Source organism: Oncorhynchus keta, chromosome 5 (assembly GCF_023373465.1).
Source record: "Oncorhynchus keta strain PuntledgeMale-10-30-2019 chromosome 5, Oket_V2, whole genome shotgun sequence".
NCBI lineage: Eukaryota > Metazoa > Chordata > Actinopteri > Salmoniformes > Salmonidae > Oncorhynchus > Oncorhynchus keta.
The window spans coordinates 24,248,715-24,264,933 of record NC_068425.1 but is presented as its reverse complement, the minus strand read 5'-3'; the positions used below and the strand labels follow the sequence as shown (position 1 = coordinate 24,264,933).

The 16,219-nt window shown below is 45.9% G+C and overlaps 4 protein-coding genes and 1 pseudogene across 5 annotated transcripts in view; 3 read left to right on the top strand and 2 right to left on the bottom strand.

The window, feature by feature from the left end:
• LOC118372550 (elongin-B) overlaps window positions 1–16,219 on the top strand; it is a 47,776-nt gene that overhangs the window by 5,177 nt on the left and 26,380 nt on the right. The gene's annotated exons all lie outside the window — the stretch shown is intronic.
• LOC127930077 (uncharacterized) lies at window positions 83–2,339 on the top strand. The gene is made up of 3 exons (XM_052519180.1): window positions 83–779; window positions 919–1,159; window positions 1,558–2,339. The coding sequence occupies exons 1-3, from the start codon at window positions 468–470 to the stop codon at window positions 1,710–1,712; spliced, it is 708 nt and encodes a 235-aa protein (XP_052375140.1). The 5' UTR covers window positions 83–467; the 3' UTR covers window positions 1,713–2,339.
• Window positions 2,259–3,786, bottom strand: LOC118372888 (uncharacterized). Its single transcript, XM_035758920.2, has 2 exons — window positions 3,526–3,786; window positions 2,259–3,274 (listed from the first exon to the last, which is right to left on the bottom strand). Exons 1-2 carry the CDS (start codon window positions 3,614–3,616, stop codon window positions 2,673–2,675), a joined length of 693 nt encoding a protein of 230 aa, XP_035614813.2. The 5' UTR covers window positions 3,617–3,786; the 3' UTR covers window positions 2,259–2,672.
• LOC127929936 (armadillo repeat-containing protein 5-like) lies at window positions 4,034–9,592 on the top strand. Its single transcript, XM_052518295.1, has 5 exons — window positions 4,034–4,340; window positions 4,553–5,058; window positions 5,190–5,220; window positions 5,308–5,418; window positions 9,531–9,592. Exons 2-5 carry the CDS (start codon window positions 4,651–4,653, stop codon window positions 9,590–9,592), a joined length of 612 nt encoding a protein of 203 aa, XP_052374255.1. The 5' UTR covers window positions 4,034–4,340; window positions 4,553–4,650.
• Window positions 12,288–16,130, bottom strand: LOC127930379 (uncharacterized; annotated as a pseudogene).

The window sequence follows — 16,219 nt, the reverse complement described above, 5'->3', positions numbered from 1 at the left end:
CCAATAGGTGTAGTCTGCCATAAAACTTTAAAGAAGAATATACTATTTTTTGTTTTTAGCAGGATGGATGAGAGCTACCTAGCTAGACAGAACAAATATTCAGCTATCTAATGTATTTGCATCTCAGGTATCTAATTTAAGCAATCTACACAATTACCGAGGTGTACATAGTGGATTAGCAAGCTAGTTCGATATAATGCAATAATAGCCACTTTACTAAATTAGCTAGTTTAGTTACCAGTATTTGTGATAATAAATGACCCTGTATTATACATTTTAGATCGCTAGCTAGCCTGTAATTTAGTGTGTTGGCAGACCAAGTTCTGAACAATCATGGCATTATCCATAAACTATTTAAAGGAGTGAATCAGCAAAACAAAATATTAAATACGGTATTCAGGATAACGTTACCGTTTCGGTGGTCCTCTATCAAACTTTTTCCACTGCGCTCAGCACCACGCACACGCATGGATAATAATTATGTTGAGTCGGCTGGTCGAGCTGTACTCGAAATGATGCAGCGTGAATGGGAGCCTCTTTCTCAAGACGAACTGGAGCAACGATTGGACCGAACAGTGGAAGAAATTCTGGAAGCTGACCTTCTAGCAAAGGTTCAGGACCAGCCTGGACCAATCTACCTACAACTGTCTCAGCTGGTGGAAGAACCTCAACAGAAACACCAAATTCGGTCAACAACAGAATTTACAACACTTTCTCATGTAGAAGAGGAGTCTGAATCTCAACCGTTAACTGATGTTGAGGAAAACGCTGCAGTTCAGGTAGCCTTCAGTAGGCTACTTTTCTTCATTGTTGTGGCTTGATCTATTTTTCCATCCCCACACTAATGCAGATTTGAGATGACACCATTTGGTTCATTTGCATGCACAGATCTGATTTATGTTTCTTTTCATCTCTCAGTACATTACAGATCTCCTCCAGAATTCAAACTCAAGATACAATCAGAGCCGTATGGCAGGACGTGCCCGCTTATCCCTGTCCCACACTGTTCTCCTGTCCCTCACCCTCCTCTCCAAGCGCCTCAGCTATCGCTCTGTGTCTACCAGCTTCCGCCTGGAAAAAGGAAATATTCATAGGATCTTCTTTTCCTTTTGTGAGCGTGTGAACACACTTGAGGACCAACAAATTAGATGGCCGACTGGTATGTAGACTGCTGTTCAATGTGGATCAATTACAAGTGTTATACAAACTTTTTCAGCAGGGACCCCATTTTATCCGCCAGTATTTCTGGGGACCCCATTTCCCCCCCAAATAATTTCTTACCACCCCAAATCGGATGACACAACCTTAAAATCAGTCAATTTAGATTTTTACATCAACAAATAACCTTCAATTAATTGCATTAACTTCAAAATGAAAAGGCATCAATACATTTACTCAAGAAATGTTTTCCAATTATCTTTCACAAAAACGTTTGTATATTGTCCCATACATTATTATTATTATTTTTTTGGGGGGGGCAACCTCACTGCAGAATATCACTGAATTACAATATCCTGACAAACACCTGTGTTTGTTTCTGGTCCTTCTCTCCTCCAGGCATTGAGGCTGTTGAAAACCTCTCCCCCTCTCCAGCCTGCTGGGGAAAGCCAAGGGCTTGGAAGAGAAGGGCGTCCCCAGGGTCCTGGGAGTCTTGGGGCACACCCGCATCCCCATCCGCCTGCCCATTGGCAAACAGGATGTGGAGAGCATGATGCCAGAGGTAAAGAGGATGAAGGAGGCCCATCCCGACTCCTGGCTGAACCTGGAGCTGGTGTGTAACCATACAGGCAGGTTGATACACTGCAGAATCAGCAAGGGATCAGACCTGGATAGAGCCAGTGCTCTGAGGGACAAACTCAAACAGCTCCCTGAGATGATGCCCCTGGGGACCTGCCGAGTGGCTCGAGTTGGATATCCAGCCTCTGCCCAGATATTGACCCCGTATGTAGTGGGTCGTGGCCCCAGGGAAATCTTTACAACAGGTCCCTGGAAGCCCATTTTTACCTCCTGGACCAGGCTGTGGCTGACCTGAAAGCCAGGTTTGAAAGGCTCAGGTATTTGGACATGGGGAACTATGAAAGAGCCAAAGCAGTTGTGCTTACTGCTTGCATACTCCACAATGTATTTCTGGACATGGGGAAAGTGGTCAACGGACAGGTTGAGAGGGAGGCAGGGACACAGGAGGGAGAGGGGGAGTGTGATGAGGAGGGTGTGAGGAGAAGGGAAGCCATCGCAGATTTGCTGTACAAAGAGTTGGATTCTGGAAGTACATAAAGTGATTTATAATTGTGTTTGTATTGAGATAATAAAATATACAATATAAATGCTGTTAAAAGGAAGAGTATCACAGCAATATCTTGTATTTTATACATATGTAGGATTATTTGTATCCTATGGCAGATCTATGTACAATATGCCCCGTGTAGCCTTCTTCTCATTCACAGGTATTACAGGGAATTCCTGCAGTGAACTCCTTTGTCAAATGGTGTTATTATAGCATAATAAAAACGTATACAATGACAAATCATAACAACACAAAGTAGCTGAATGGTTGAACGCTTAAGAAACATTTGCATGATGTCTTTCATTCTATGCACAAGCTTCTATATATTACACAAAATCCAAAAGTTTTTAGTTCCATGAGAACTCCTCTGCTCGGGTGTGCTGTACTGCTACTCTGGCAGCTGGAAACTGTTGTTTTGACTGTGAGACAAACTGGAGATTGCACGGGCTAGATTATTGATGGCCTCTATCTTCCTCTCCTCCAGGGCCTTCTGCTGGGCCCACATGTTCATCTTCCTCTCCTGCAGCTCCATGTACAGCTGCAGGACATCCTGGGGGGGCCTGGAAGCAAAGGGGGCAGCTGTCAGGGAGGGTGTAGGAAGGATGGGGGTAAACCGCTTGCTGGCAATAGCCTTGCCCAGCTTGGTCCCGTTGAGTTTGGACCTGCGCTGTGCCTCGATCTCCTCCCGACTCTTCCCCAGGACCTCATGCATGGCCTTGAAGAACTCCCAGTGGACACTCTGGGCCCCCAGTCTCTTGGACCTCTCAGCATTTTTCCTGTATGTGGCCAACATGTTACGCCACTTCAGATCACACTCATATGCCTTGACTGTGACATCTTTGCTCCCAGCTGCTCTTAGCTTGGCAGTCACTCTCTCAGCCACTGTCTCCCACAGTTTCTTTTTCTTGCACACTGGCTGGTCAAAGTCCTGGTCCATTTCGAGGCGGGTTTGGACAAGTTCCCATGTGGCTTGTAAAGTCCATACAAACTCTGGAGAAGGGAAGTTGATAAATGTGTATATATAAAAACAATGAGATACAAATAAATGACGTTTTGTTAAATGTTGTTTATTAATTTGTCAGGTGTTTTCCTCGTAGCCCGTGTGTTTACAGAAACGTGCCCTACTGAGAAACTTTGAGAGCCGATTCAAATTATTCTGATAAATATCTGTGATAAACCACAAACTCATCGAGCTCCTCGCAAATAACGATGAATGCAATCTGCTGACAAGTTGCACTGACCTGCTTTCGATTTATCTGTTGCCAAACTGGACGCCGTTGGAGTTTCATCTACTTCAATACTCTCTGTTACAACCGTCTCAATAATATCCATTGTGTTACTCAGTGACAATAAAATGTGTTTGAAGTAGGATATGACAAGCAATTCAAACCAATAATTTAACAACTCTGCTATGGCATGCGATTATCTTTTCCCCCGCATCAACTAAAACGATGAATATAACAACAACCCCATACTTGTTTCCAGCACCTCCCAGTGAGCGTAGCCATTGCATCGTAGAGCAATATGGAAAATGTAGTTTTTATAGTTCTAACGAAACAATATTTATTTAGCTTACTTAACAACAATCACCGGCTGCTATAGATATGGCTTGAAACCAGGAGTTATTTATACACGTTTTGGGAAATGTTATTTTTCATAGAGAAATATTACTTAATTCTGATAGTTGTAAAACAGCTGAGACTACAAGGCCCATGATTAAATAGAACGACCCACCCCTTCACACATCCCTCCCCCCTTTTCGTGGCGCCTCCTGTTTATCGTTCAGCTAAAAGATGGCGTTAGCGGCTAGCTAAAGCGATTATTCTTCGTTTGATTTAATTAATTATGTCGGTGGGAATAATTACTCATTGCAAATACTTTATTACTCTTGAGATGGGACTTAAAAACATAGATTATAGCACTTGTGTTCGCACAATAACGCATCGTGATTGTTTGTTGGGCCTTCTCGCATACAGAGGCCTGTTTTTTTAGGGAGTGGACGAGAGGTTGACAAACTTCAACTCCCAGCAACATTGCTGAGAAGTTAGGTCAAAGGGTAATTTCTTCCACTTGTCATGCCGGTATTTGTAGTATTTTTTTGTTCATTTCCAGAAATTTTTGACAAACTTTGGAAATGGATTAAGATGAAAATACACTAGAGAAGATCATTTGTTAACCATGTTTAATACTGTATAACTTTATGATGTAGCCTAAGAAAATTGAAAAGTAAAATGCACAAAAATAATGATCCACATTTCTGCCCCTCAGTCCCCCTGTCATCATCCATGTCATCACTTTCTGTCTGAAGTGACTTGTTAGTGAGGATAAGCAGAAGAGCAGGTGGGTTGGAGACAATTAGTGGCATCATGGCGTCAAAGCCAGTGCCAGGGATCCAGAAACATGGGACATGGGCAGGCAACCCCAGAGAAGTGTCCTCAGCCTCCCCAGAGACCTCTCTGACCTGGTGCCTGTCACAGCTCTCTAAACCTGAGAGAGCAGCAGCTGAGGACCACAAACCAGGCACTGCAGGGCCGGACACCAGTGGACACAGACAGCTGGCCAAGAGGGTCAAAGCTGGGCAGTGGCGAGCACTGGTGGCCATCCGCACACAGCACATTAAAGGAGGAAGCAGTGGGATAGCTCGATTCCGAGGCCAGGGTGGACTGCGCACTCTCCTGGACCTGCTAAAGCACCCTGAGTGTTCCAGGAAGACTCTGGACCTGGCTCTCAGCATCCTGGCTAACTGCTGCACTGAGAGACAGACACGAGTTGAGGTGAGACAGAAGGGTGTAGGACAAATCAGGGCTGCTACACATTTACATTGATTGAATATGAATGTTTAGTATGAAAAGTTGGACAGTGGTGACTTACATTATGATATTTAATGTTTTTCTCCCCTCTAAAGGTTAGGAGGCTTGATGGAATATCTATTGTGGGCAAGTGACTATCACAATAAGTTTAAATCATTCATTTCACATGATGGTGAGAATTTCAGAAATGTAAGTTTGCTCTTCCTCTCTTAGTGTGTATTTTGAAGAAGAATGTAGCCATGGAGACGATCCAGAACAGAGCAGCCCGGGCCTTGGGGAACTTGGCCATGGACCCAGAGAGTTCCACACTTATCCACTCTGCCGGTAAGTTTAAAAAAATGTTGTAATGATTTTGGCTGCCTGTGTCTGTTTGTTTGTACATCACTTTCTGATGGTATTTTTGTTTTGTAGTACAGTACCAGTCAAAAGTTCTGAAACGGTTTCTCTTTATTTGTACTATTATCTACATTGTAGAATAAGAGGGAAGACATCAAAATTATGAAATAACACATATGGAATCACGGAGTTACCATAAGTGTTAAACAAATGAAAATATATTTTGTATTTTTTATTCTTCAAAGTAGCTGCCTTAATGACAGTTTTGCACACTCTTTGCATTCTCTCAACCAGCTTCACCTGTCCTGTTGATAAACAAATGATAGTCCCACTAAGCACAAACCTGATGGGATGGTGTATTGCAGCAGAATGCTGTGGTAGCTATGCTGGTTAAGTGTGCCTTGAATTCTAAATAAATCACTGACCGTGTCACCAGCAAAGCACCCCCACACCATCACATGTTGGCGAAGTAATTACAATATAGCAATTAAACACTGGAATGGTAGATGTGCAGAAGATGAATGTGCAAGTAGAGATAATGGGGTGCAAAGGAGCAAGCTAAATATTTACTGTATGGGGATGAGGGAGGCAGATAGATGGGCAATGTACAGGTGCAGTGAGCTGCTCTGACAGCTGGTGCTTAAAGCTAGTGAGGGAGATGTGAGTCTCCAGCTTCAGAGATTTTTGCAGTTCGTTCCCGTCATTGGCAGCAAAGAACTGGAAGGAAAGACAACCAAAGGAGGAATTTGCTTTGGGAGTGACCAGTGAGATATACCTGCGGGAGCGCATGCTACGAGTGGGTGCTGCTATGGTAACCAGTGAGCTGAGATTTACCTAGCGGGGCTTTACCTAGCAGAAACTTGTAGATAACCTGTAGCCAGTGGGTTTGGCGACGAGTATGAAACGAGTGCCAACCAACGAGGGCGTACAGGTCGCAATGGTGGGTAGTGTATGGGGCTTTGGTGACTAAACGGATGACACTGTGATAGACTGCATCCAGTTTGTCGAGTAGAGTTTTGGAGGCTATTTTATAGATGACATCACCGAAGTCGAGGATCGGTAGGATGGTCAGTTTTACGAGGGTATGTTTGGCAGCATGAGTGAAGGATGCTTTGTTGCGATATAGGAAGCCAATTCTAGATTTAATTTTGGATTGGAGATGCTTAATGTGAGTCTGGAAGGAGAGTTTACAGGCTAACCAGACACCTAGGTATTTGTAGTTGTCCACGTATTCTAAGTCAGAGCCGTTCAGAGTAGTGATGATGCTGGACGGGCTAGCAGGTGCGGGCAGTGACCGGTTGAATAGCATACATTTAGTTTCCCCTGCGTTTTAAGAGCAGTTGGAGGCCACGGAAGGAGAGTTGTATGGCATTGAAGCTCGTCTGGGGGTTAGTGTCTGGTGTCCAAAGAGGGGTCAGAAGTATACAGAATGGTGTCCTCTGCGTAGAGGTGTACCAGAGAATCACCAGCACCAAGAGCAGCATCAGTGATGTATACAGAGAAGAGAGTCGACCCGAGGATTGAACCCTGTGGCACCCCCATAGAGACAGCCAGAGGTCCGGACAACAGGCCCTCCGATTTGACACACTGAACTCCGTCTGAGAAGTAGTTGGTAAACCAGGCGAGGCAATCATTTGAGAAACCAAGGCTGTCGAGTCTGTCAATAAGAATGTTGTGTTTGACAGAGTCGAAAGCCTTGGCCAGGTCGATGAATACGGCTGCACAGTAATGTCTCTTATCGATGGCGGTTATGATGACGTTTAGAACCTTGAGCGTGGCTGAGGTGCACCCATGACCAGCTCTGAAACCAGGTTGCATAGCGGAGAAGGTACGGTGGGATTTGAAATGGTCGGTAATCTGTTTGGCTTTTGAAGACCTTTTTGAAGTGCATTGCTCGTGTTTCTTTGCCCAAGTCTCATCTTAGTGGCCCTTTAGTAGTGGTTTCTTTGCAGCAATTTGATCATGAAGGCCTGATTTCATGCAGTCTCTGAACAGTTAATGTTGAGATGTCTTACTTGTACTCTGAAGCACTTATTTGGGCTGCAATTTCTGAGGATGGTGACTCTTAACCTCTCTGGGATATGTGGGATGCTAGCGTCCCACCTGGCCAAAAGCCAGGCAAAATGCAGAGCGCCAAATTCAAATAAATTACTATAAAAATCAAACTTTCATTAAATCACACATGCAAGATAGCAAATTAAAGCTACACTTGTGAATCCAGCCAACATGTCAGATTTCAAAAAGGCTTTTCGGCGAAAGCAAAACGATGCTATTATCTGAGGATAGCACTTCCGTAAACAAAGAGAGAGAAGCATATTTCAATCCTGCAGGCACGACACAAAACGCATAAATAAAAATATAATTCATGCCTTACCTTGGACAAGCTTCTTTTGTTGGCACTCCAATATGTCCCATAAACATCACAAATGGTCCTTTTGTTCGATTAATTCCGTCAATATATATACAAAATGTCCATTTATTTGGCGCGTTTGATCCAGAAAAACACCGGTTCCAACTTGCGCAACGTGACGACAAAATATCTCAAAAGTTACCTGTAAACTTTGCCAAAACTTTTTAAACTACTTTTGTAATACAACTTCGGGTATTTTTTAAAGTAAATAATCGATAAAATTGAAGACGGGATGATCTGTGTTCAATACAGGAGGAAAACAAACTGTAGCTAGCTTTCTGGTCATGCACCTCTATCGTAACAGTACACTTCAAGTGACCCTCGTTCAAGATGGCTGTACTTCTTCATTACAAAGGAAAAACCTCAACCAATTTCTAAAGACTGTTGACATCCAGTGGAAGCGCTAGGAACTGCAAGAAGGTCCCTTAGAAATCTGGAGTCCCAGAGTCTATCCAAATCTACTAATAATATGCATATCTTATCTTCAGGGGATGAGTAGCAGGCAGTTGAATTTGGGCATTCATTTCATCCGGATGTGAAAATACTGCCCCCTGTCACCAAGAAGTTAATGAACTTATTCTCTGCAGCAGAGGTAACTCTGGATCTTCCTTTCCTGTGGTGGTCCTCATGAGAGCCAGTTTCATCATAGCGCTTGATGGTTTTTGTGACTGCACTTGAGAAAATTTCAAGAACTTTAAAAGGTATCTGGATTGACTGACCTTCATGTCTTAAAGTTCTATTAGACCATGGTGCTTGCCTACGGAGCTGTGAGGGGAACGGCACCTCAGTACCTCCAGGCTCTGATCAGGCCCTACACCCAAACAAGGGCACTGCGTTCATCCACCTCTGGCCTGCTCGCCTCCCTACCACTAAGGAAGTACAGTTCCCGCTCAGCCCAGTCAAAACTGTTCGCTGCTCTGGCCCCCCAATGGTGGAACAAACTCCCTCACGACGCCAGGACAGCGGAGTCAATCACCACCTTCCGGAGACACCTGAAACCCCACCTCTTTAAGGAATACCTAGGATAGGATAAAGTAATCCTTCTCACCCCCTTAAAAGATTTAGATGCACTATTGTAAAGTGGCTGTTCCACTGGATGTCATAAGGTGAATGCACCAATTTGTAAGTCGCTCTGGATAAGAGCGTCTGCTAAATGACTTAAATGTAAATGTAATGTATTAAAGACTGTTATTGCTCTTTGCTTATTTGAGCTGTTCTTGCCATAATATGGACTTGTTTTTTTAACCAAATAGGGGTATCTTCTGCATACACCACTACTTTGTCACAACACAACTGATTGGCTCAAACGCATTAAGAAGGACTGTAATTCGCTGATTAACTTTAACAACTCGCATCTGCTAAGTGAAGCTGGCTTGCAGGTGAATGCCTCATGAAGCTGGTTGAGAGAATGCCTTGACAGCTTTGCACACACTTGGCAAAGGGTGGCTATTTTGAAGAATCTCAAATATAAAATGTATTTTGATTTGTTTAACACTTTTATGGTTACTACATGATTCCATATGTGTTCTTTCATAGTTTTGATGTCTTCACTATTATTCTACAATATAGTAAAAATAAAGAAAAACCCTTGAATGAGTAGAATTGTGTCCAAACCTTTGACTGGTACTGTATAAGTTGAACATTAGATTTTTGTCCCCTGAAAAATAATTGCTTTTCTGTTTCGGCACAGGTGGTGTTCCACTCCTGCTCCTCTGCGTCTCTCTTGCATCTGTCCCCATCCCCTCCCTCTGATGACCCACTGGCGCGCCCCTTCCTCTAAACTAGTGCCAGCTCAAGTCGGCTGCCCGTGCCCTCCTCCTACCTTGCAGGCACCCCCTCAAGCCCGCCTTTTTACTGCTCACCCAGGGTACTCTGACTGCTCTCGCCCCGCTCATTGCTCCAGAGTACCCTCTGGCTGAGGAGAGCAGCACTCCGGACCCCTCCATGAGCTCACCAGGAGCTGTGGTGTAGAGTGTGCTAGAGAGGTGTCCCGATCTGGGGTTCCCAAACAGCTAGGTGTCATGGCTTCGGGAGAGGCCGCTAAACCTTTGAGAGGCTTGCGTTGAAAACCCCTGGCCAACATGTGCACTCAAGGCTGCTTCGTCCTCTGGTGGGTTCCCTGGGGGTAATCCAGAAGTTTACGGAGGAGGTCAAGAAGGACGGCCTGAAGTCTGGAGTGTTCCTCAAGGCTCTCTGCTTATGCTGCAAAGAGGCAGTGAACCGGGCCAAAGTGAAGGAGAGCGGCGGTCTGGAGGTGTTGATTGGCTTCCTTGGTGTCCATCGGAGCCACCCCCTCGACCGATTGGTCATTCTGGCCTGTGTTGACTTTGTCTATGACGAAGCTGCCCTGGAACATTTACAAGAATTGGGAATAGTCCCCCTGCTAGTTGCTCGGTTAGTGGAGCTGGCTAAAGGTGAGGAGCCATCTGCTGGGAAGATGGATGTGAGCCTCACCTCTACCATGTTTGCGTCAGAGCTGCTGTCTACGTCATGTTTCGACTCATTTGACTTCCCTCCCCCAGAGGGGAACAGGAAAGAGGAGATGGGGAAGGAGCATGTCCTTGGGTCATCCAGCTTTCTTAGCCTGAGGTGAGTGAACAGACTCACCTTTGCCCCCTCTGAGTTTGTGCACCTGTGAATTACTTGAGTTTTGTAAAAATGGTTATCTGACCTGTCCTATTGCTGCTCCTCCAGGTCCTGGTTGGTGTCTGAAGGGTTGATCTCCTCTGAGGGGGATCTTCTTGACTCTTCTGGAGGCACGGAGGGAGATTGGGGAGTCTTCATATCCTCTTCTTCTCCCCAAACCTCTTCCACTGACTGTCATTCCCCTTTAAAATGCTTATCTCCTACCAGCTCACTACCTTCCTCCACTCCCTTATCCGCACCCAAATCTCTGAGTCAATCCACCCCATCTACCTCAATGAGTTCTCCAGCTCAGGTCCACATGTCATCTCCCTCAAAAACCGCTGATCTGTCTCCCTGTGTCCCTCTGCCCTTCTCTACCTCCACCCCCGAGCCCAGCCCAGCTCCTCTACCTCCACCCCGAGCCCAGCCCAGCTCCTCTACCTCCACCCCCGAGCCCAGCCCAGCTCCTCTACCTCCACCCCCGAGCCCAGCCCAGCTCCTCTACCTCCACCCCCGACTCCTCTACCTCCACCCCCAAGCCCAGCCCGACTCCTCTACCTCCACCCCCAAGCCCAGCCCGGCTCCTCTACCTCCACCCCCAAGCCCAGCCTGGCTCCTCTACCCCTCCAGCTCTCCATTCCTCAAGCCCAGCCTGGCCCTACCTCCATTCTCACTATCCTGTACCTCTACTTCTCCCCCATCAAAGTTCTCCTCCCCTCCACGGAAAAGGCCACGTGTCCCCTCAACCACCCGGCTCCAGTGTGCTGCCGACACCCCTCCCACAGTGTCCCGACCACAGGCCTATCACCACCCCTACCACCCTGGAGCCTTGGGCCCCAGAGTCTCATCCTGCTGCTGCTCTCACGCTTCTCTCACGCCACGGACCCCAGCGCTGCTCTGGTCAACTCAGGCATCATCTGGCTACTGTTCTACTCTCAGCCAGCATCAGGACCCCAGCGGCAGGTGCTTCCGCATGCTGTGCGGCTGAGCTGCAACCCCAACTGTCTGCAGGCGCTGGTCAGGACTGGCTCAGTGGCTCTGATCCGCCATCACCTGGTCCAGAGAGGAGTGACCCTGGAGTTGGGGAGCTGGAGAGAGTGTAGACTGATAGGGTCAAGGCCAAAGTGAAACAGCTTGGTAAGTTTAATTGATGTACTTGATCATAAAGTTTGGTTTTTAGTTTTATGTAATAGTACTGCTGTAAATTTTGGGGTATAATTTTTTATGCATGTGTTTAGGTCTTGCTCTGCTTAGTAATCTCGTGTTCAGTGTGAGTCTGGATTTGGTTCTGGAGTCCTGAGCCATGGGATTCTGTCAGGCTCAGAGTCAGACAAGTTGAACTGTGCTCTGTCTCTACTAGTAAATGGGTAAGCCAAATTGTCTTGTGTGAAATGGCACTGGTGGAATGTTATGAAATGTATACCAACTGTAATCTGACATCAACTTGTATTCCCTAACAGTAACAAGGTTCTCTTGAAGAAACTTCTTCTGAGACAACGGTGGTCTACTCTTGGCTCTGGAGCCCTTGGATGTAATGAGGACGAGGAAGAGGAAGACCATCACACCAGTGAATGCCGACGACTCCCTCTCAGATTGTCTCAACTCAACGCAACATGTCTCCGCCCCCCAGCTCCACTCTCTATATTTCTCCCCTGCTGATTGATGCCTCTCTAGTCTGATGGGTTGCCCCAAAACAGTACTGGCTAAAGAAGGTGCAGGGTACTCAGTCCCTATCAAACCCCTGTCAGTCTCACAAACCGGTAAAGCTTCACCCCTCCCTTAAAAAGCCTACGTCTGGTCAATATTCGTCCCTTACAATGACTCAACCTTTGACTCTCCATCTTCCTGCTGGACGATGGGAGCCAGGTGTCAGCCAATAGGGGAAGCAGTGGCTGGGGCCGAGGAACTGAGGTGGTGGGGCAGAGTACTTCAGGCCCTGTTGAGGGAGCTTTGGAGAGGCCCAAAAAAAAGGGAGAATCTGGGGAGGCCATCCCCCATCAGGGATGTGAGCCAAGGCATGCTGCTACCTGTACTGCACTATCTGCATGGCTGTCGCCTGAACAAGGACGGAGAGACTGCAGAGGAACAGAGGATGAGACGAGAGAGAAGGCAGAGGAGGCCAGATTTTGGGATCCTTGGCCTCTGAGGGCTGGAGTGTCTGGCGAGACGGGCAGAAGAACCCTCACCAGAGGCACAGGGAGCTTCAGAAGACCCCCTAGCTGGGAGACGATGATGGGGGCCTGTAGGTTTTTGGTGACAGAGTTGCAGAGGAGGTGGAGGATCTGTGTGTGTCTTTGCTGTCCTGCACTGCCAAGAATGCTGGTTTAATTGCAGATGTTGGCAAAAGCCTCCATCTAACATGGACCAATATGGATCAGAGGGAGAGTCTGCTGACGCAGAGCCTGGGCAAACCGCACATCTGACTAGAGTTGAGTGGGTTCTGAGGCCCAGACAGAGCTCCTTGGCCCCACAGTGACAGCAGGCCAGGCTGAGTCACTACATGGCTCAGGACTCCAACCCTGTCAGCAGACTGGGGAAGCCGGCACTCTGCTCCTGGACCAGGCCAGAAGGGCATTAGTGCACTAACCGACAACTCTCAGGACTGGAGACTGTGTCAATCCGCTGAAATCAAGTTCTGCCTCAAAGTGCTGCAAAAGACGTTCTAAACTGAGGACTGTTTCAAACACACAGAAGGTTGCGGATTCTTCACAGGACTCTAAAGTTGGTCCTGGCAGATGGACCCTCCTACTCAAGGTGTATTGGTTTCCCAACGGTACAGCTATCCTGGACTGGGCAGGGCCTGCCTGTCCCTACTGCTGGGCTCTCAGGGCTTCTCCCAGCCCCGCCCTTCTTCCCTGGCTGCAGACTGCCTGCGCAGACTGGCTAGAGAGGCAGACTGTACAGAGACTCTGAAACATGACCTAGTGAGTCTGGCCACCATGGCCCTGAGCTGAGAGGGGAGGGCTAGGAGGAAGAGGGTGTTGGGTGGGGATGGAGGATGAGAAACAGAGGATCAAATAGATTATTAGGGATGGTATGAGATCATGTGATTGTCTCTCAATGACACTGGAGAGTTTACGTTTTGTCATTGTGAAGTCTTGGCACATGATTAGCCTTCCTTCCTTGTGAATATCTGTCTTTGTCTCACAACAAATAACCTTTATATTCTAATATTGTTTGTTTACAAAGTAATTGAAGTTTGAATGATTTTCTTCAGAATAGTACATTTATATTTAAAGGAGTCATGCTGCCATTTAACTGGATGGGTTCTCAGACAGTGAATCATGAGGAAAATAATGATCTCATGGTGCACTGTAAATTAAGTTGTATTATAATTAAAACATATTGGCATAATGTAAATATGCTAAATACTTTTGTTGCATGTAATGTTAACTTTTTTATATTTTCAGTTTGATTTTGAAATATACACAGCTGTCCTGTAAATGTCCTGTATTGACTTGGATGACTCTAATAATCAGGGTGGGTGCCATGTTGTATATGCTGTAAATAAAGTGAACTTTAGGAGTAGCTGCAAGGTGGCGATAACAGAGATCAGCCACTCCCCTCATGTGAATCCACGCTCCTCAATAAATCTGTTTAGACGTCTTTCTCTTTGTCCTGTCTGAAAAGGAATACTGTATCTAAAGGACAAGACAGATCAACACCCAATGTTGACTATGCGCAGTAGGTCACCTGCTTTCGGTGCTCAGACGAACAGTGGTGATTCAACATGTAGAATTGTCGGGAAATGAACAGAAAATGACAGCCAATGTTCTGTGGTAAGAGCCAAGGCCACACCCACTACGCACAGCCAACGTCTGTGTTGGTCTGTCTTGTCCTCAATGTATGTTTGGCGTTCAGAACTGGAATATATGTATGTTTACATACTAGTTCCATTCATCTTACATAATATCAGACAGTTGGAGGTAAAGAAATGAGAAGCCACTGTGTGTGATACAGTAAAAGTAGTATGTTTTTTTATTTCTGTCTGACTGGGAGCACCACAGTCCCACCACTGGCCCCCTTGGTCAGTAGCATAATACCAGGTTCATTAGAGCTATTCAGCACGTAGCAATCAGGAAGGTGGATGATCAGCATAGAGTTAGGTTTCCTAGTGGCGGGGCCCTCACAGCCCTCAGGAAGAGCATTTTCATGAGGGTTGTGGAAGAGAGTGGTTGCCATCACCCCAGGGCCATTTCTGAAAGAGAAGTTGTTTCATGTTCAGGATGAATTGGATAAAACTAGACCTATGTTCAGAAGGACATCATTACTACACCAATCTAACATGTAGATGATGGTGTGAGTGGTGGTCTGTTGGTTATCAGAGTGCCTCCTGTATCACCTTGGTGCGGATGTGAAGGTGTGAGTAGGCAACAAACTCAGGGGGTTCATGGGAGTGCTGCTGCATCTTCATGTAGGCGTTGGCGATGCAGACGGCCACACCAGGTAGGGCCAACACAAACGACAGGATCTTCCAGGTCCTAGCTGTGGAGGTCAAACCATTTCCGCTAGATCAGACTCAACGGTTCTGTGTGACCCTGAGTTATCAAGGCTTGGGTACATCACAACACCAGCATAACTAAGTAACAGAGCAGCTCCAAAACACTGATGATCCATTTCAGATTTCAGCGACTCCGCCTTGGTTCCTTGTCTCAGGCTCTGACATGCAGGACAGAAGCACCTCAATTACAATATGATACATTTGTAAGTCACCTGACAGGCCTAAATACAGCAGAGCACAAACATTTAATGAATGTAAGAGGAAGACTGCCAACTTTCCACAAACCTCTGTTAATGTTAAACCCAGAAGCCCAACTGAACACAAAAGGTGCAGGCAGTAGGGCACAGAATATAGAACACAATATGAGAAGAGTTAAGTACATTACACACACCTGATCCTCCCTCATGGCCTGCGTGTGATGCAGCAGATAATACCCTGCGGGCCGCCATCGATGCAGGAGACGCCATTCCTGTGGAGTACAGACAGACAACTCTTAAACCAATGGACAGAGGATAGAACTGGGAATTAGTTTCTATGTTTGTGTAGACAGAGAGGCAGTAGGCTATGTTCAGATGAGTAGATTTATTCCTTTTAGAAAAGTGCTATTATATTTCAAGGTAATTTATTACACCCTATAGACAAGATGAAATTATCAGGTCCAGGCCCACACGTTATCCATGTTAAAGGTTTGTATTGTGGCTCCTCTACCCCAGCAACAGTAAGTAGGTCAAGCTACAGCTCTCAATAAACCTTCATAAATAAGATATCCCATTAAAATGGCTCACAATACATGTTAACTGACAGTAAATGTCTAACCTAGTCATTTTCAAATGAAGTCAAATACATTTGATAAATATTGTGTTTTAAATACCTAAATGAAAAGTAAAGTTTAAAAACAGACAGAAGCCATGCCATAGGCCAGTTGATATTACTGGTGATCTGAAATGGGAAACACTTGGGAAGCAAAAATTAAACAAATACCATAAAACCTGTAAAAACTTTCTGTTCTTTATCCAAAAAGTTTAACTCACCTTTAATTTTGTTGGTCAGTCTTTTGTCCTTTTCTCTTCCTGCACCTTTGTGTCTGTTTGTCCTTCAGCCTGTCCTGGACTGAACAGAACTGTGAGACTCCTCCCTGTTGCAACCTGTCCGTCTGCCAAGAAATATCAAGTTTATATTTGGTCAAGTGCAAAAGGCAGGCCGGAAGATGTGTGATAGAGAGGAAGAAGGAATGGGATGGGTGGTTGACATTG